At 44.9% G+C, this 19,933-nt stretch overlaps 2 protein-coding genes across 10 annotated transcripts in view; one reads left to right on the top strand and one right to left on the bottom strand.

The window, feature by feature from the left end:
* Positions 1 to 279: 279 nt before the first annotated feature.
* On the bottom strand, positions 280 to 7,203 carry LOC309353979 (uncharacterized protein). Of its 6 annotated transcripts, none has more exons than XM_081883655.1 (3): positions 6,590 to 7,041; positions 6,045 to 6,089; positions 280 to 2,044 (listed from the first exon to the last, which is right to left on the bottom strand). In XM_081883655.1, the coding sequence occupies exon 3, from the start codon at positions 2,005 to 2,007 to the stop codon at positions 643 to 645; it is 1,365 nt and encodes a 454-aa protein (XP_081739781.1). In that variant the 5' UTR covers positions 2,008 to 2,044; positions 6,045 to 6,089; positions 6,590 to 7,041; the 3' UTR covers positions 280 to 642. The 6 variants fall into 6 exon arrangements, 3 of the variants coding, with proteins under 3 accessions (XP_081739781.1, XP_081739779.1, XP_081739780.1); XR_014162144.1 differs by lacking the exon at positions 280 to 2,044 and adding an exon at positions 5,220 to 5,494 and having other exon boundaries at positions 6,041 to 6,089; positions 6,590 to 7,203; XR_014162145.1 differs by lacking the exon at positions 280 to 2,044 and adding an exon at positions 5,220 to 5,499 and having other exon boundaries at positions 6,590 to 7,203.
* A 7,225-nt stretch (positions 7,204 to 14,428) lies between these two features.
* Positions 14,429 to 19,933, top strand: part of LOC309353954 (integrin alpha-X-like) — a 36,162-nt gene continuing 30,657 nt past the window's right edge. The window contains exons 1-2 of one of the 4 annotated variants that reach the window (XM_081883593.1): positions 17,238 to 17,404; positions 18,682 to 18,787. In XM_081883593.1, coding sequence (XP_081739719.1) covers positions 17,368 to 17,404; positions 18,682 to 18,787 — 143 coding nt within the window. In that variant the 5' untranslated portion in view covers positions 17,238 to 17,367. Of the gene's footprint in view, positions 15,468 to 17,237; positions 17,405 to 18,681; positions 18,788 to 19,933 lie in introns of those variants that run through there. The other 3 variants (XM_081883592.1, XM_081883594.1, XM_081883597.1) reach the window with 3 other exon arrangements.

Genomic DNA, 19,933 nt, shown 5'->3' with positions numbered 1-19,933 from the left:
AACCCTTAATAACAGTGCTATGCTGGAGAAATTTCTGTTCTTATACTCTCAAAATTCTACACAGAGAAAAAATAGAGGGCAGGTTTTCTACTCCTTTTTAAAAAAAAAATCTCAAGTGTGCATCTCTCAACGTTCCATACTTTGTGAGTCTGTCCACTGTTTTGCTGGTGCACATAGGAGCATCATCTGAAAGTAAAGAGTGAGGGGAGGATAATAGCCTGTTTGTTAAAGTAGCCCCCACCTATGTGCCCATCTGTGGAAACCAAGGAGGGGTTCTGGCAGGCATTAATGTCTGTGCGACATTACCAGCCACCACTCCGATGTCCACCTTCATCTCATCCCTATTTGCATGCCCAGCAACCAACGCACCTCACACTAAGCGACGGGGTGAAGGTTGCCATGCTCACTGGCACTGGAAGGCAAAGGGTCAAGAAAGAATAGAGAGATGAGCAAACAGCTAGCAGAGCTATCCCATACACATCTCAAAAATAAAGGCAACAATGGCCCATCCAGATGCTGATGGACTACAACTCCCATCATCCCTCACCACTGGCCACAGCTACCGGGGATGATGGGAAGAAGAGTCCAACGGCATCTGGACCTCCAATATAAAAGGCAAGGTTCTCAATGGCCAGCTGTGGGCTACAGGATAGCCAGAGCGGATGCCTCTCCCCCGTGCAGCGTCTGATGCTCCACCAGCTGCGCCTTCGAGCCGAAGCTCACCCCGCACTCAGCGCACGTGTTTGGCTTCTCTCCTGTGTGGGTCCTTTTGTGCTTCGTCAGGGTGGAGCTGTCGCAGAACCCCTTGTTGCAATAGGGGCATTTGTAGGGCCGCTCCCCCGTGTGGAGTCTCCGGTGAATGACCAGCTGCGACCACTGGCGGAAGGCGCGGCCGCAGTCGGGGCAGCCGAAAGGCTTCTCCCCAGTGTGAGTCCGGCGGTGGTTCAGGTAGACAGAGCTCAGCACAAAGGCCTTGCCGCACACATCACACTTGTAGGGCTTCTCCCCGGTGTGGCTCCGCCGGTGGATGATGAGGGAGGACGTGTCGGCGAAGCCCTTCCCGCACTCCTCACATTTGTAAGGCCGCTCCCCGGTGTGGCTCCTCTGGTGCGTCACCAGGTGGGAGCTGAGGCTGAAGCTCTTGCCGCACTCCACGCACCGGTGGGGCCTCTCCCCGGTGTGGATCCGCTGGTGCTTCCTCAGTGTTGAGTTCTCGATGAAGCTCTTCCCGCAGTCGGGGCACTTGTGGGGCCGCTCGCCCGTGTGGATGCGCTGGTGCTGGATGAGGTGCGAGCTCTGGCCGAAGCTCTTCTGACACATGGGGCACTGGAAGGGCTTGTCTCGTGCGTGGTACCTCTGGTGGCGGATCAGGTTGGAGGCCTCGCTGAAGTGGACCCCGCACTGGGCGCACTGGTACGGCTTCTCGCCCGTGTGAATCCTCTGGTGCTTCGTCAGGTTGGAGTAGAGGCTGAAGGTCTTGCCGCAGTCAGAGCAGCTGTGGGCCACGCCGCTCGTGTCGATGGCCGTGGCCTCCCCATTGCTGTCGATGAGGTAGGCCACCTCCGTCAGGTGAGTCCTTTGGTGCACCCGGAGCCGGGCGCTCTCGTCGAAACTCTTCCCGCACCGGGGGCACTTGTAGGGCTTGTCTCCCGTATGGATCCTCCGGTGCCTGAGCAGAATGGAGCTGCGGTTGAAGGTCTTCCCGCACTCGGGACATTTGAAAGGCTTCTCTCCTGTGTGGATTCTCTCGTGCTCGGCCAGGTTGTTGCTCCGAGTGAACCTTTTCCCGCACTGCGAGCATTTGTAGGGCTTCTCGCCCGTGTGGATCTTCTCGTGCTGGACCAGGTTGGATGTCTTATTGAACCTCTTTCGGCAAACAGAGCACTTGTAAGGGGCCGTCTCGCCCGCAAGTCCCCCCATCCCAGGCCCACCGCTTGCTATGTGTCCTCTAGGAGCCTCAGGTAGATCCCTTGAACTCTGGGTAATCAGATCCTCTTCCTGCTCCATTCTAGGAGCCTGGAGGACATGAGATCCTGGACTGAGACTGGAAAAAAAACACAGAAATGGGGTTATGGATCACACAAGCTCTGTCAAGAATCATTTATGAGTCGTTTCTATTTCCTTGGCATTATGTTGAAAACCTGCTTAATATTTTTAAAATCTCTAAGTAGTGTACAACTTAAAAGCAGCAGAACAATATCTTTAAAACAAAATACAACATAAAACCAGCAAAATGGAATGTAAAAGCAAATCAAAGCACATGAAAACAGGAATTCAAACAGATAAAAACAGGCCCTAATCTTATTGGTCAGGGAACGTCTTGGTGAAAATATATATCTTTAGAAGATATTTGAAGCAACTGATGGTTGCTGCTTCATGTATGGCAGAGGGAAGGGACTTCCATAGAAGAGGGGCAGCAATAGAAAATGCCTGGTTTGGGGTCACTGCCCTATGACATTCTGTAGTGTGGTACCATGAATAGAATTTCCTCAGATGATCTAATTCTAAATGATCTTACAGGAGCAAACAGTCCCCTTTAAAAGGTCAGGTTAACCTCCATCAATTGGGTTATCCCCTCCTCTTTATCTTCAAAACATGCTATTTAACTATGTGAGGTCATTGGGGGATTTGCAGGTAACTCTGGGTTCTACTTATCCTTTTCATCAAAACCTAGGTGAGGTGTGTTGGTAAATCAGTGGCTTGACGTGAAAATGGACTGGACAAGGGCCAATAAACAAGGCTCAATCCAGACAAAATGTTGTTGGTACTGTAAATAGGTGGTTCTTCTGTGTTCAACCTGTTCTGGAGGAGGTTGCATTCTCCCTCAAGGGCCAGTTTTGTAGTTCAGAGGTACTTGTGGAGCAATCTTAGTCATTAGCTCAGAGTGCCTCTTCCCAGCCTAGGCTTGTACCCCAGCTATAGGTAAAGGTAAAGGACCCCTTGATAGTTAAGTCCAGTCAGAGGCAACTATGGGGTGTGGCACTCATCTCGCTTTCAGGCTGAGGGAGCCAGTGTTTGTCCATGGACAGCTTTCTGGGTCATGTGGCCAGCATGACTAAACCGTTTCTGGTGGAACAGGACACCGTGACAGAAGCCAGAGTGCATGGAAATGCCATTTAGCTTCCCACCACAGCGGTACTTATGTATCTACTTGCACTGGTATGCTTTCAAACTGCTAGGTTGGCAGGAGCTAGGACAGCTATAACTCTACCAGGGCAGAGAAAGCCTTGCTCTGGTGAACCATGTCCAGGTAATCTCCCATCTAGGTTATTACAACATGTCGTGAGGTGGAGGGGACTGCCTTTGAAAACTATCCAGAAACTCCGGCTGGTAAGGAACATGACAGCAAGATTGCTCGCTGGGACTGAGTGTTAAAAACATCTTACACCATACATGTTATTTTGGCATCTACATTGGCTCACAGTCTGTTTCTGGGCTAGATTCAAAATGCTGTTTTAAGGCCCTTCATAGCATGGGACAGGGTTACCTGAAGGGTCGCCGCTCCTAACATACCTACCTGGACCCTGAGATCAAAGCTGGAGGATCTTCTTTAGGTGTCCCCACCAGCGAAGAGATGTCAAATGAATCGAATGAATGTCAAATGAATGAATGCCCTCCACAGAGAGGCTTCCTTGGCACCAACCTTAATTTCCTAGGGCTTTCAAATCTTGCTGTTTTCATTTTTGACACTCCCCTTTTTGTTTCTGAGCTTAATGTGGAATTTAAATTCTGCTTAACATTGTATTCTATTAATTTTCCTATTGTTGTCTTTTAATTTTTTTTATTAACTCAGCTGCCCTGAGGACTTTTTGATATAGAAGAGCCTACAAATGCTGAAAAACAAACAGGTAAGGTAGGTTTGGCCAAACCCAATGAGTTTAGGGGCCTAAAATGGAGTTTATTACCCATCTTTGTCAAATGCTTTGACCAGTAAGCACCCCTGGTTTGCAATTTGGGAAGCTACTATTGTACTTCTTTCCACAATTTCTTTAATGGTATTTATACTTAGTAACTCATTTTCATTAGAAGATACCTTTATTTTAGATATGTTAGCAGCTACCATGAATTTCAAAGCACACATATATATAGAAAGCTAACCTACTGTATTTTGTTCAGAGGGATAAAATTCAGAATTCTTGGAATTTTGATTTTTTATTATTACTATTATTAATAATAGTTTTTTATTGGACTTTCCAAAAAGAAAAACAAATACTGTTAAATAATACAATGTGTTCTGTGTGGGGAAGAAAGGGAAATGGGGCAGGTGGCTGGGGGTCCAGACCAAAACAATGCTCAGAGATTCAAGAAAATTGGTATGTATATTGCAGGATTCATTTTAAGAAACACAAGCCAGAATTTGTCTAGCTAAATGCTGGAAGATGAAGTGACCCCCCACCCCCAATGAAAAGACTGGCCAGAGAAATTATGAGAAGCGGTAAAATGCATTAAAATGCCATACTCGAGAAGCCAGAAACCAACAAGAGATCAAGTTCTTAAAACGATGGGTCCTTTTTATAAGTCATTGGAATGAAAGGGTTGGCGATAACACACACACCCAACCCATTTTCAAATACCTTTCCTCTGCACTACATATACAATCTCTCTCTCGCCTGCCTTCCTTCCTTCCTTCCTTCCTTCCTTCCTTCCTTCCTTCCTTCCTTCCTTCCTTCCTTCCTTCCTTCCTTCCTTCCTTCCTTCCTTCCTTCCTTCTCCCCACCCCTCTTTTCCCCTCTCTATTTTTCTTTTCGTTAGTATCCTCTATCTTATATAATGTACCTTGGTTATTACTATTGGTCCGTCCCCCCCTTGAAATCCTTTCTACTGCTTTCCTGTGTGTGTGTCTTTTGTATTTAATTAGCACCGTTTCTAATGGATGAGGTAGGGTGACTGATGAAATATGCTGTTTTCTTCCCATTTGCTTTCAGCCTTTTATGTTTTTGGGCACCCCTCCCCACCCCACAACAACAAAAAAGCAATGATGGGAGAGAGCAGTAAGATGTCTGGACTACATGACAATACAAAAACGTTAGTCTGAGTTAATTTTATAAAAGTTAAATGTAACGATGAGAAAAGAAACACAATCAATATGAACATGGTAAAAATGGCTCTAGTGTAATTTCAATTCCTGAGCTTTTATTTTATTGTAAAATGCAATGTGTGTGTGTATATGTGTCTTTGTGTGTATGCTTCACTCATAAAAAGGTTGATTCCCTCATGCGTGTTTTTTTATTATTAATTTGCATAGTGCCATCAGTGTGCATGGAACTTAACACAGTACGAGAAAACAGGTCCCTGCCCTGAGAAGGTTACAGTCTATAATTCAACACAGGGAAAGAACAAAGAGAGGGAAGGAATAAGCAATTGCTTCAAATCCATGTGTTTAGGCTGCATTATGTAAGGGCATGCAAAACAGAGGACTGGGCCAAAGGCATCACTGATAAAGTAGATTCTGAAGATGGATCCAAATGTTGACTTCTCCATATTTAATAAGGCCCTTATCTGCAAAATGGGAACAGCAGGGTCATATAATTCACACAACCACCATGATGGCCAGCCCACTACAGAAGTTAAAGCACATTATTAAAGAGGCTACCTTTACACTGCTTGCTATTTCTCATTCTCAGTCCCAGTCCCACCCTGTCCCAAGCTACAATATGAGGGGAATAATATTGACCTATATAACACGGTGGTTGTAAGGGTTACTGAGATCATTGTACACAAAGGACTTTGAGCACTCAAGAACACTATATTATACCCTTCGTAGTTTTAAACACCTGTAGGAAGGAATCAGAATGTGCAACAAAACTAGAGAGATATTGCAGCTGCTTATCCAGTACTGGAATAAAATGAGGCTGGAGGACAATAGCAGGCAAGCAGGCAGGCAGGCAGCAGCTGGCACTATTGTAAGAGAATTTAATGAATAAAATTAATCAATAAAATAGTACCAATAAAGCTGTAAGTAAATAAAATTAAGATCAAAGGTTCAATCCCTTGTAGTGCCTTAAAACTGCAATATTAACCCCACTTTTCTGGGAGTAACTCACCTTGAATTCAGGACTCAATTCTGACCAGACCTGCTTAGGACTGTGCTGTAAATAAATGAGGGTTTCTTTATAAATGTTTAGCGGACTTTGCCATTGCAACTATTGGGGGAGAATTACTATCTTGAATCCTGCAGTGAGATGTGCATTTTCTTCTTTTGGTCCTCCCCTTTGCTTACCTTTCTTTTTCGGCATGCAATGTATAATTAAATATCCGCTAGTAAAGCTCCAATTCATTCCTAAGCATTACACTATAGAACACCCATTATATCTTCTCTCCCACCCGCTGCATTCCACTGCCGTTTCCCTGCGCGGTTCATCTCCTTTCTGCCTGCCCCCCTCCTCCTCTCTCTCAGCTGGTTGGAGCGTGTTGCTGAGAACGCCAAGGTTGCAGGTTCGATCCCCGTATGGGACAGCTGATTATCGCTGCATCGCAGAGGAGGCTGGGCTAGATGATCGTCAGGCTCCCAATGCTATGATCATATATATATATAGCACACATCCGTCCTCTTTCTCATTCTCCCTTCGCCCACACCCGGCCAACTTACCGAACTCAGGGTATTTGTGCCCCTGACATCACCATCCCCGCCTCCCCTCCGGATGGCTCCTGGCACGAGCCGCCTCCCCAGGTGGCTTAAAGCATCCACCAGCCAGCAAAGCCCAGCTGGAGGGAGGAGCAGCCACGGAGGAAGGTGCATCCTTTATTAGAGCTCCCCTTCTCTTTTCCTGCAGCGATCTCCAACATCTTCAGGGACCACCAGCCTGGCTGGCAGAAAGCTGGGAATGCCGCGGTCGCTCTGTGGTTTTAACTCTTTGCTGCTTTGCTTTGCTGCTGCTGCTGCTGGTGGTTTTTTCTTAAGCACGATGTTTTGCAGCAAGTTAGCAGAATACCCTCTTGTCGCTGGATCAAGCCAGAGCCCCATCTAATCCAGCACCCCTGTTCTCATGGGATGCCTTTGGGAAAGCCAGCGAGCTGGCAAGAGCGCTCCCCCGTCCCCGCCGTTGTGATTTCTAGTAGCTGGTATAAAAGAAGTACACAGGACTCTTTGGAAATATTAATTGAGTCCTTATTTCCTTTGACAATTTATATGCCGCTTAATTACAATCTGATGCAATGCAACGAAGAGTTAAAATTATAAAACCAGACTTCAGTTAAAATGCATGCTGGAATAAAAAAAAAGGATTCAGTAGGTGGGGGTGGGGCTGATTTGCCACATCTGGAAGGAGTTCCATAAAACTGGGCCCATAATATTGAATGCTTGCACCTGGTGGGTACAAGCTGTGCATCTGAGCCACGGGGGAACAACTCCTAGTGACTCCCCTGGACTGAGGGATCAGGTGGTCCCTGAGGGATCCTTCGCCAAAGTTGTCAAGAACCTTGTAAATTAATGCAAGGACCTTGAACACAATTAACTCACCAATCTCTGGTGATACTCTGGCTATTTTTCTTCTACCTTACAAGGTATAGTCACTTCCAATTAGGTGAGGGATGGAAGAGGGTTGCTCCAATTTTTCCCTTAAGGCAACAGGGCAACTTCTTTGGACATGTAAATTATGCTACTTAGCTGGCCAGCTAAAGCAATTACCGTATCTTACAAAGAAACTGGACACAGAACCACAAGCCTTTAAGGGTTTCATGGATAAATCAGACATGACCCACAACAAACCTATACAAATATATTGCTATTTAGGTCAGGAATAGCCAGTGTGATGTTCTTCTGATGTTTTTGGATGACAACTCCTATTATCCTTGGCCTTTAGCCAAAGTAGCTTGGACTGATGGGAGTTGTAGTCCAATAACATGGAGTGCAGCTCTACATATAAAGCTTCCTCAGGTCTGACCCCAGTACATTTCCCTTATCTATCTATCTAAAAAGGAAACAAGCAGGATACCATATTTGTGATGACGGTGTCGGTTTAACTTTGAATTTCTTCCCGTCTACTTCCAAGAGGTCAGCTTGCAAATGCAGTGAGTTCACGTCACTGCACAAAAGTGGTATTGCAATGCTGGACTCAGCCATAAATAATCCCATATAGTCATTTCTGTCCTGCTATTATTTCTCTGCATCACCTCACTACTGGTCGCCAAAGTACAGGAAAGAGGAAGTTTAATTTTTCATATATCTGTATTTTTAAATAGCAAGGAAGTTTACCACAAGCGGATGAATGACAGACTTCTCCCCCAGGGCTATATTTGGTCAGACTAATCAGCTTGTGTCTATTTCTTTTGCTGGCTGAGGAAAATAAAGTTTCTAGCTCTCACTGATGTGTCACTTCTGCCAATTTTAGATGATGTGTTTTTGGCAAATAGCCCTTAAAAATTTAAGTCCTGGAGGAATATGACAAATGCTTCAGTTATCCCTGTTTATTAGGGACAGTTCCTATCTCTTCCCTGTCTTGGGCAAATCACTGTCCCTGATTTGTGTGTTTATGCCTTATGACAATGTCTTGTTAAAATTTTGTGAGGTTGAGTTGCTAAAGTTATTACTTTTCAGGAGCCAGCTCCCTTTCTAGAGTCCTCTTATAAGTTAAATGGAGGCGTGCATTCTACTGTGGTGGGGATAACTTTGCTGCCACTGCCACAGTGACAGTGACGGCTGCAGTGCACTCCTTGGAATCTGGATGTACTGTTTCCTTGGCAGCCCCTCCCTAGACCACCTCTACAGCAGCCTCCTGGTGAACCATTGTTCTAAACCTTGTTCCCGATGTAGCTCTTTAGTCCTCCCTTGTTCCTGAGGTAGATCTTCACTCCATTTTATGGTTCACCTCAGGTGCCAAAATGTCTTGGCCCAGTCCTGCTGGTTGGGCTGCTAGAAGGCCACTGGGACATGACAATTGAGCCTTCCAGCTACGCTTTCCATCATGCATCTGTATCCCTGCTGATTCTGAAAGATCTACCAGGATAGTGGGTCTGCCTTAGCAGCTGACCCAGAGTTGTTATATTCTCTGCCTGGATTGCTCTTATGACAACGTTCAGGTTTATGTTTTTCCTTTCCAGATGACAATAATGTGCTAGCATTGGGGAAACATCAGGACACAAACTAAAGCAGAATAAATCCACCACTGATGCACTGTATTTGTCAGAAACCTTTGACAGAATATACCAATCTGGAGCAGCTCTTAAGGCATTCTGGGATACATGGTTTATTTACATATAGATTCGGCATAGATTCATGGCATGCTTAACATACCCTGACTGCCACCAGATTTTGGAGTGAGGGGGAAGGTTTGCACCCCAGTGAAGTTTCAAGAGCTGCGTTTTACACTCTGACCTGCAGCCCGACTCTTGTCTAAACCTCTCCCTGCTGTAGCTTCTCAATATGCTATCTTTGCTCACACAGACTCAGTCAGCACATTTCAGAGCTCAGAGGAGTGAGGGATAAAGCTTAGGCCTCTTTCCAAAATGCTCTCCTCTTCCGAAAGAGCTAGAGGCAGCAACCTTAGTAATGTGGAAAAGTATTTTGCCACTTTGCCAGGCCACCAAAGTAATCCTGGTTCTCTTAGCAGTCTCCTGTTCAAATCATCAAGTGTCATGAGGTTGAAAAAGACCCTAAGAACACATCTAGCCCAGCCCCTAATCCCATTGCAATCACTTTATGGATAAAGCCATAAGGTATGTTGCACATTAAGTAGGAAAAGGACACCAAATTGCCTTTAAAAAGGTGGCACATTTAATGGATAGATCCTAGGGAGCAAATGTTTCTCTCCTTTTCTTTAAAAGGCAAAGAAAAGGGGGCACAGCAGATAGATGTTCACGAGACAAGGAAGTGGGTTTTAAAGCAGCCAAACCACTGTGATGTGGCTTGTATCAGCCAGAATGTGCACTTATGGGCTGCAGCCACCTGACAACATCGTGAGCAAAGCCACAGCAGCGGGTCGTGTGAGAGAGATGGGAAAGAGCCGCAGTATTGAGCAATGCTTTAAGAAGCAAAAAATATTTTTATGTAGCTAATGGGAACTTTGCAGAGGCAACTATTTTATCATGCTCAGTCCTCACTCTGTTGCTGCAAGGGTCTAATGCAGGCATCTGGCTTCCATTTCAAGGAAATTACATTTCCCCAATATATTTTGCTGGGAGGACCATGTTCCTACAACCATAGGAGCCGACTCCTAGGAGCCGAGTCCCTTCAGCCCCCAATAAAATATTTAACGGGGCTGCCCACCCCCAAGTTGGTGGCCATTACTATTCAAATGGTTGTGTGTGCTGCGTCTTGTGATTGATTATACAGAGCAGGGCTTCAAACCCCACCTCCAATATTTTATTCAAGTGCACAGGGGCGAACAAAGGCATCATGACACCTGGGGCAGGGCATTGCTATGTAGGGCGCATGTGCGGCGTCCCTATGTATGACGCATGCGCCATACATAGCGCCGCCGCATATGTGCTGTACATAGCGGTTTGCTGGCAGCACCACTTCAGCGCCGTACGGACGGTGCCAGGATCCTCTGTTCACGGCTGCAGCCGCGAACGGAGGACCTTCCACATGTGACTATGGTGGCGCAATGGCTGCTCGCGCTGCCACAGCGGGGCGAGCCCTCACGTGGTGCCTTCTTGTCACCCCCCCAGACATGGCACTGGGGGGACACCTCCCCCCGCCCCCCATTGCGACACTGCAAGTGCAACTGCTTTGGTTAGTTACACCTAAAGTGGTACCTCGGGTCAAGTACTTAATTCCTTCTGGAGGTCTGTTCTTAAGCTGAAACTGTTCTTAACCTGAGGTACCACTTTAGCTAATGGGGCCTCCCACTGCTGCTGCACGATTTCTGTTCTCATCCTGAGGTAAAGTTCTTAACCCGAGGTAATATTTCTGAGTTAGCAGAGTCTGTAACCTGAAGTGTATGTAACCTGAAGCGTATGTAACCCGAGCTACCACTGTATTGGCTTTTGCCTATGGTATTTTAAAAGGTGAATAAAAAATGAGGTGACTAGCAGTCAGAAAGCCTTCAGTATTTCCTGCCACCTGGTGAAATGTGTAGTTCTGTTTCTCAGCTGTGAATTCCCCTTCTCTAGTGTTGGCGTGTGCATATCTCCCAGTGGTTTTTTTGGTCACATCAGGTGTGAACAGTCCATGGGAACAGCAAGGCCAACAAACCTTGTAAAGTTTGTAGTGCTAAAATTTATAATACCACTGTTTCTGCAGCTTTACTTAACCTTCATTAGAGCTAAGGTGGTTGTCTGTGATAGGTGGTTGTCTATCTGGAAAAGACAGAAAGTTTTGAATCAGCTGCTGTACCCTTGGCCCAGAAGCAGCAGTATCTTGACTTGGGATGATTGATCGCTGGGTTTGTTTGATTATTATTTTTTTGCAAGAATCAAGACTTTGGATTTTGCAAACCTTAGCAACAAATTGAGAAGAGGAACATAATCCTTCTGCTTTCTGTTTGTTCCTTTGATACTTTTGTGGGGAACCAGAATAGAAAGGGCAGCTGGAATCCAAGGACTGATTTGGGCCACTTAGACATACAAAAGTATCTGTTGCATCATTTCCTTATGTATATTGTTCCTCTCTTTCAATGAGTAAAAGGCATCATATGTGGTTCTTCTCTGAGGTGGGTGAGGCTGACAGGTAAAGCACTTTCTTCAAAGGTTCAAAGTGGATAGCAAGGTAAATAGAACTTTCGGGAACCAATAAAGCTTTTCATCTTCTTTCGTATAACACTTAGGTTGGAAATGTAGCAAACACACACACACAAAAAACCTCACTACTGAAAGCAGGGTGAGGATTCAGTAGTTTTCCCTGGCACATTTTTAATACAAACTACATTTCCCCCTTTTTTTACTGTAGTATTAATTTCACAAAATGCAAATGATCTTGTGTGACTGTCATGATAATTTAGTTAGAATATATTAAGGATGTATACAGTCGAACTGGCCTAAGCTTGGTGTGGAGTACACAGGTACTGATTGCTCTCTTTAGCGACTAGAGGAAAGTGGCAAGCCTATGTAGAGTGATCTAAGCATAATGTCACCCAATCTGAGGGAAGGGAGATAATAGCTCATCTGCCAGTGACTCTTATGAATGAGCACACATTAGGAAATATTCTGGGGGTTGGGTGTAGTGATGGAGAGATCAAGATGAGTGCCCCCACTTCATCACACAGCAGCTCCCATTTCAAAGAGAAACTGCTATAAATAACAAGACTAAAAGTTAACATGAATAATGAAAACCTCAGAGGAGCGCCTGAAAATTTGTCCGATTTAAAAAACAAATCACTTTGAAGGTAACCCCACTAGAAACTGTGGTGGAATCTCCACACATATAAAAACTGTTCTGAAAATGCTTTTTTTTTTTTTTAAAAAAAGGGTTACAGATGCTTCAGGTTACAGACTCCGCTAACCCAGAAATAGTACCTCAGGTTAAGAACTTTGCTTCAGGATGAGAACAGAAATCATGCGGCGGCAGCGGGAGGCCCCATTAGCTAAAGCCGTACCTCAGGTTAAGAACAGTTTCAGGTTAAGAACGGACCTCCTGAACGAATTAAGTTCTTAACCCGAGGTACCACTGTACATTCAAAGCAGCATTATACCGCTTTATTCTTCCCCCAGAGAATAATGGGAAATGAAGTTTGTTAGTGTTGCTGAGTTATAAGAAGACACATATCCCCTGCACAGAGCTAAAATTCCCAGGAATTGTAGAGTTCTTTGAGGGAAGCCAAAACTGTTTTAAGTGGTATGACACTGCTTTAAATGTATAGTGCATATGGGGCCTGTGGTTATGTTTATGTTTGCATGTGTATGTATGCTGCAATGCCTACTCAGAGCTAAGTCTCACTGAGTTCAATGGGGGTTACTTCCAGATAAGAGAGTTTAGGATTGCTGCTTTAGGATTAGTTGCAATCATTTCCATATTATGCCTGTAGGCTTTTATGTGTGTTTGTAGGATTTCAGTTTGTGTGTTTCTGGGGGCAGGGAATGGGTGCCTAGAGTCTCCGCTGATACCCCCTCTCCATGTTCTTCAAAACCTATTTATTTATTTCATAAAAATTTACATACCACTTGATTGGGGAAAAAACGACCCCTCAAATCAGTTTATAAAAAGCTGAAATGATAAAATCAGCAAAATTTACAAAACTTTAAAACATACTGTTATGAGTTTGTGGGGGACCAGATCCCCTTAAATGCTTGGGTCAAATAAAAGTTTGAATTAATTAATGTTTGGAAGGTTAAACTGAAATTTGACTTTAAGTAGCTGGCCTCAGCGTTCCCTGTCCAGGAAACCACCTGGGAGAGAGGAACCATCAAGGGGAACCAAGCTAATAAAGGCCAAGTCATGAACCTAACAAAAGACAGAAAGAGAAGCCACCAGCAAGTCTAAGACCATGTGCCCTGCACCCTGGGTAGTTAACACCATATATTTGGCATTTCTTTCCATGTTGCTGTTATCCCTATATGTTGGTGTGTGCAGTAGGTGGATACAGTGGAACTGAAAATGAATAAAAATATTAATGGGAAAAAATGCATGTGGTTTTTAAATGTGGGCAGTTTAATATAGATAGCAGACCTTTAAAAAAAGAAATTGCTTATCAACTGCTCACCTCCTATGCTTTTCAGCAGCAGTGTGTGACCCACATAAATTTAGTAGGTGAACCTTTGCTGATACGGAGCTATCATGGTTATTTGCAACCCACACCCTCAGAAATGTTGTGTTGCCAAAACTTTAATTTTGCTTCTAGGAAAGACTGGCGACAGTTCCACAGCCTTGATAAAAACCAGCAGGCTTCAACATTGGACAGCTTTATAGGAAACAATCAAAGGCATCATTCTCTGTGGACCATACTCTCAGAGAGGAAGGATTAAGTGTGATTTAAAAGAATATAGCAGGTCTGGGGAACCTTTGGTCCTCTAGCTGTTGCTGAACCACAGCCACCATCAGCCCCAGCTTGCATGGCCAATAACCAGGGATGATGGGAGTTGCTGTTGAGCAACATCTGGAAGGCCATAGGTTTCCCAGACCTGCTACTTAGTGATGCAACTCAGCTATGGTTTGTTTGATTGACGTGAACCATTATATGAAATGGCTGACCGGGGAAGAAATGTACGCAGGAAGTCACTTATATTGGTAGAAGCCAATGGAGAATAAAGCCAGGTTGCTGGGACAGCACTTTGCCCTTCACAGAGGTACAATTCCCAGAGTTCCCTGGGAAGAGGGATTGACTGTTAAACCATTCTGGGAATTGCAGCTGTACAAGAGCAACAGAGATCTGTGAGGTTCTGGTATATAATATTGTGTGTAACAGTAGTGTAACTGAGGTAAATGTAAAGGGAAGCCTGTTGGAAGAATTAAGGTGAAGTAAGGGTGGGGGAGTGAGTTTGGAATGTTGGTGGTGCATGCTGATTGGATGGGAGTTTTGAAAAGGAATTTGAATGCTGGCAGTTGAGAGTCAGTTGAGAGTTCAGTTAAGAGCAGAATGAGGGTGGGAGGAGAGTTGGCGGTGGGTGTGAAGCAGGGCTGGTTAGTTAGTAGAGGAACCAGACATGGCCCACCCCTGAGGTGGGGTGAAGCAATGCCAGAGGCAGCAGGGCAGGCTGTGTGGTGTGGCGGCAGGGCAGGGCGGCACTTCCCATTTCGCCTCAAGTGGCAAAATTGAATGTGCCAGCCCTGATAGGAACAGTAATATAGAAGCCAGTGCTGCATACGAAACAAAGCAACGAAAAAGAGAAAGAGGAATTGAAACCATATGCTTATGTACATCAAGTGATTATATAAGCATTGTTTATCATTTATATTTAAGAAATTAATTGCATGACACTACCTACTGGTACTTCTCATTTGGCTAGGCTAGGGGTGGAGTATTCAGATATATATTATCTGTGGTGGCAGAAGGAATAAAGGAGGATTCGTGAACTACCTATCCAAAAGCCAGCTCATAGGTGTACATCTTATTAAGAGAGGGAAGGTGGTGCAGAGGGTTGCAGGGACTGCCAGAGCATCTCATCGCACAGATGGGGGCTGGTGGCACAACAGGGTCTTCTAGCTACTCTTAGCAACTTTAACAAACGACAGTTCCCCAGATTCTTTGGAGGAAGCTGTTAATGTAGAATGCTGCTTTACTACTTTAAATGTGTGAGGCAAATGTGGCCTAAGGACAGGTCAACGTTCCATTCTGGGTAGGGGGTCGTGGGCTGAGGAGTTCCAGCCCCAGTGGTGTGTGGGTGTGGGTGTGAAAGAGATAATGAGTATACAAAATAATATCCTGGAAGTCCAATTTCAGTCTAGGAAGTAAGACTGGGTCAACTGGGAGTCAGGCTCCAGGAGTGCAAAGTCAATAAGCAGAGAGGTCCAATGGAACAAAGTCAGGCTGAGCTCCAATGAGACTATTCAGTGAGTCAGAGTGCAGAGTTCACAGAAAATTCAGGGAAAGAATACATCAAATTTAGAGAAGGCCAAAGAAGCAGAGAAGGTAACATCCTGGACAGCTCAGAATGTAAGTGAAGCCTACGTTTAAAAGAAGCCAGGTGGTTTCAGGAGCTATCGACTCCAGTGGCATTGGGGGGTGAAAGGGGTGCCAATTGGAGGGCCCAAGTAAGCCCCCCCAGTCAATCACATGACGCAGTGCATGTGACCATTTGAATGGCAATGCCCACCAACTCGTGGGGTGGGGGAGCCCTGTCAAGTATTTTATTGGGGGGGGGAGGGACCTTGTCTTCTAGAATTTGACTCCCATAGCCGGGGCGGGGGTTCTGTGCTTTTGCTGAGGGCTTTGAGTCAGTGAGACGTTAGCCACATCCACACCTTAAAACCTATTCAGTGCACAATTAAAGCAAATAGCTTTCCCCAAAGGCCCCTGGGAACTGTAGTTTACTCACCACAGAACTACAACTCCCTCCACAAACAACAGTTCTCAGGGTTCTTTAGCAAAAAAGCCATGTGCTTTAAAAGTATGGCGTGGATGTGGCCCCCTGAGCTGAAGATGCACTAACAACACAGATTCTACTAGTGCTGGAAATTCGAAGAAGGTTTTTGAAGGCAACTCCTCTTCCCAGTCACCTCTTGCACATGCACATGCCTCCAATTTCTCCTCTTGACCTTTCTCTTACACAGCCACTTGTCCAGATGCTGGCTGCTTGCAGAGGCACACACCTCCAACTTCTCCTCTTGACCTTTTTCTTCATATGGAGTGAAGAAATCTATCAGCAGCAACTCTCACCTCTCACCTCAAGCCTGTAGTTCAGCCCTCTCTGAGGCACTTTTTTCCTCCTCAAGCTCTCCCATGTCTCCCCCGCTGGCTGGCTTCTGAACAATCAAAGGCTCTTTCTACTGCACTGCTGACTGCAATTCTTTACAAGTTCTCCAGCTGCCCATCTGCAGTGTTCCCTGGAAAGAGGGGTTGATTGTTAAACCACTCTTTTTTTGGGGGGGGGGGACAAGGGTCTCCTAACAATTCTCAGCACCCTTAAAAAGCTACTGCTCCCAGAATTCCTTGGGGAAAGATATAAAGTGTTTAAAGTGGTATGCTATCTAAGGCTTGCTGATCAGAAGGTTGGTGGTTTGAATCCCCACATCGGGGTGAGCTCCCGTTGCTCGGTCCCTGCACCTGCCAACCTAACAGTTTGAAAGTATGCAGTGCAAGTAGATAAATACTGGTAGGTACCGCTCCAGCGAAAAGGTAAACGGCATTTCCGTGTGCTGCTCTGGTTCGCCAGAAGCGGCTTAGTCATGCTAGCTACATGACCCGGAAGCTGTACACCGGCACCCTCAGCCAGAAAAGCGAGATGAGCTCCACAACCCCAGAGTCATCCACGACTGGACCTAACGGTCAGGGGTCCCTTTACCTTTACCTTACTGCTTTAAATGTACAGTGCAAATGGGGCTTAATATGTTTAAACTGAGATGGATGTCATTATATTTTTTATGTGAGCTTTTGATGTTTTCTTTTTCTTTCAATTTTGTTGTTAAACTTCATGTATAAAACAAAACAACTAGTTGCATGTGTGAGAGAGAATTCAACAAGCAGGTCCAATTTTTCTCATTCCAGCGTAAGCTGCCGGGGTTTTTAAAAAGCCTCCTTTTATTAACACGGCAGTTCAGGGCCCTCTCTTCTTTGGCCTCTGATCTTGCTGGCTTTCCATTTCACTCATTTTCCCACCCCCTTCCAGTAGCCACACTTTCTGACTCACACAATCTGTTCTAGTCCGCCCCCCTCCCCTTGAGGGCTGGGCTTTCTTCTCAGACTCTGTATCAGATAAAGTTCCACTTCTGTACTTTATGTATTCAGCTGTTTAGCTGCCAGTTACCTTCAAAGCAGCTCCATTGCCTGCTGGGCACCCTGCTTTTCTACTCTTTTCTCCACTGGTCATTTCATCCCAGTCTAAACAATACTAGGCATGGATCTCCCAGCACCTCTTTTTTACCTGGGCACAGGTAAGTGATAACAGCAAGGGAGTCTGAGGGTGTGAACTGGGGTGGGTGGGTGGGTGCTCATACAAATCTTTTAAAAAGCAACCTGCTCAGTCCAAATTGAGATCAGAAAAAAAAACAAAGTGTGTCTATTTCTTGTGGAACCTAGTTGCAAAACAACAGCCCTGTATGATAGTCAAAGTTATTGTCTCTTTGCATTCTACGGAAGCAGCCTTAAAAAAAAGAAGCAGCTTCCTGCTACTTCTTTTCACCTGCTTGAAATGGCTTCATTGTTTGAAATAAATTTGCTCTAGCCTCACTTGCTCCACAAACACACAATTCATGCAATGACCGTGCTGCAGAGTAGGGGCGACTCTGACCTTAACTCTGTCCTTTGTGTGTTCTCTCCATCCAAGAGAGAAGCTATGTACAATCAAATGAATAGAATGTGAGAAAAACTGGGCAATTTTGATGAGAACTGGAAAGTTTTTTTAAAAAAAACACACCAAAAAACAAAAATTGGCCCTGCTTGTAGCAACCTTTTGAGATTCCTGTAGGAATGTAAATTTGAATTACTGTAAATAATTTCCTTCAGCATGCATTCCCCAGACCAATTGCTTTCAGCTCCATGAGGACTTGCCTTTGCCTTTAGTATTTCATTACATGCTCCAGGGATAACCAGTGTGGTGCCCTCCATATGTTGTTGGGCTCCAACTCCCATCAGTCCCAGGTAGCATCATTCCACAGATGATGGGAGTTGTTGTCCAGCAAAATCTGGAGGGCCAACCATGCTGTTAACTGCCCTGCCTTAACACATTGTCTTCAGACTAGATTGAAGTCTGGATATGAGCCTTGACTCAGTTCCAATGCTGAGCAACAATAGTAATTGTTCTGGGTTAATTAACCTGGAGGGGTTGATTCAGATGCCTCAGACTTTTCCATAAGGACTTTATTATTCGTCTCATGACCATTGCACCACAGCATACTATAACCAACTATTGGTATTCCTTGGATACAGATTTGAGGCTTGGCTGGAAAAACTTTGGGACTTGATTTTCATGGGCAAATTGACAAATGTTCGTTTGTTACAGATGCCTTTTATCCAACTTGATTTATCTTTATTCCTTACGTATCTCAAAATGAGCATGAATAGAGGCCTCCAGCATCTCATGGAGATCTATAGAAATAAACCTTCAACTAGTATGTGTAATGATGACCTATCTAAAATCAACCTGGAATGGTGTGTGTGTGTGTGTGTGTGTGTGTAAGTGGTGTACTGAGAGTCCCTTTAACTCTTGCAGTGCTGGTGTCGTTGTGTTGCGGATTTAGCGTGGATGTGGCTACACCAACCATCTTTCAGATAAGAACTCAGAGCTTTGGGAGCAGCGTGGCACAGACCAGGAATGAGTAAGAGGAAGCTGATTCGGTGTCAGGGACAGGGTTACTGGGAACATAGGAGGAAGGCTCGGAAGGAAGATGAAAAAATGGCAAATGGCACCGGGGAACAAAAACAGCAAGGCCCTTAATTGGCAACACTTTTTGTATGCATTGTGACATTTTCAGTGGCCTGACCTGACCCCTAACTTCCTAGGCTTTCTTCCCTTACTTGCAACCTATCTTTCTTCAGCTCCACCACCCACAGTTGCTTCACGTTTTTCCTTTTCTCCTGAATGACTGTTAAGATTCTTTCGTGCTATTCTGTCTATAGGGATGGATGAATCTGTTCATTTCAATTTCTGTTTCTCATTTCTCCAATCTTAAATTCTGTAGCAGTCTACATATCTTATCTATCTATCTATCTATCTATCTATCTATCTATCTATCTATCTATCATCTATCTATCTATCTATCTATCTATCTATCTATCTATCTATCTCTTCAACACTTTGGTGCAAAGTTCTAATAATCACATTTTCCCATGCAGCTTTGACTAATACTAGGAAACATGTAGTGCATTTGAACTGCATTTTCATGAATGTGTGGCTTTTTATGCACACTTCCCCCTTTTATATGCATTATTGTGCATGTTGGGATAGATTCAACTAAATAGTTGCACTGGTGGGAGTCAGTGCAACAAGTCCTGATAGTGTGATGGTTCTTTCCCTCTCTTCCTCCATACACCCCCCCCACACAAACATTGGCTTAGAGATGGGGTTGGAAAACCCCCAGAACAGTGTGTGGAGTGAGGAGAGGGGAGATTGTTCCATCAGGCAAGCAAAAACGCTCGCATTGATGGAGCACTAAGGAAATTAGTGCTACTTTGAATTCTACCTATTACTTTAATGGAGGACTGCATTGTGAAATTTTCAGACATGTGAATTGTGAAGGACAGCTGTATTTCAGTCCATGTATTGGTTCAAGAAATGTGAATTAGGTCATTTCTTATTAAAATGCAAATTGAATGTAATTTCTCTCCCACCCCTACCTGTATGCATGGACCCCCCCCCCCCGGCCATACTTCCCTCTCCCTCCCAAGCCCACCTTGTCCGAGCAGCTTTTGGCCTGATGCCTTAGTGCTGTTTCTCAGCTGAAGCAAAACTGAAGTAACTGGTT

The sequence above is a fragment of the Podarcis melisellensis genome (genome assembly GCF_964234715.1).
Source record: "Podarcis melisellensis genome assembly, chromosome: 13".
Taxonomy (NCBI): domain Eukaryota; kingdom Metazoa; phylum Chordata; class Lepidosauria; order Squamata; family Lacertidae; genus Podarcis; species Podarcis melisellensis.
Note: the sequence above shows the minus strand (reverse complement) of the source record. Positions and strands in the feature narration are given on the sequence as shown.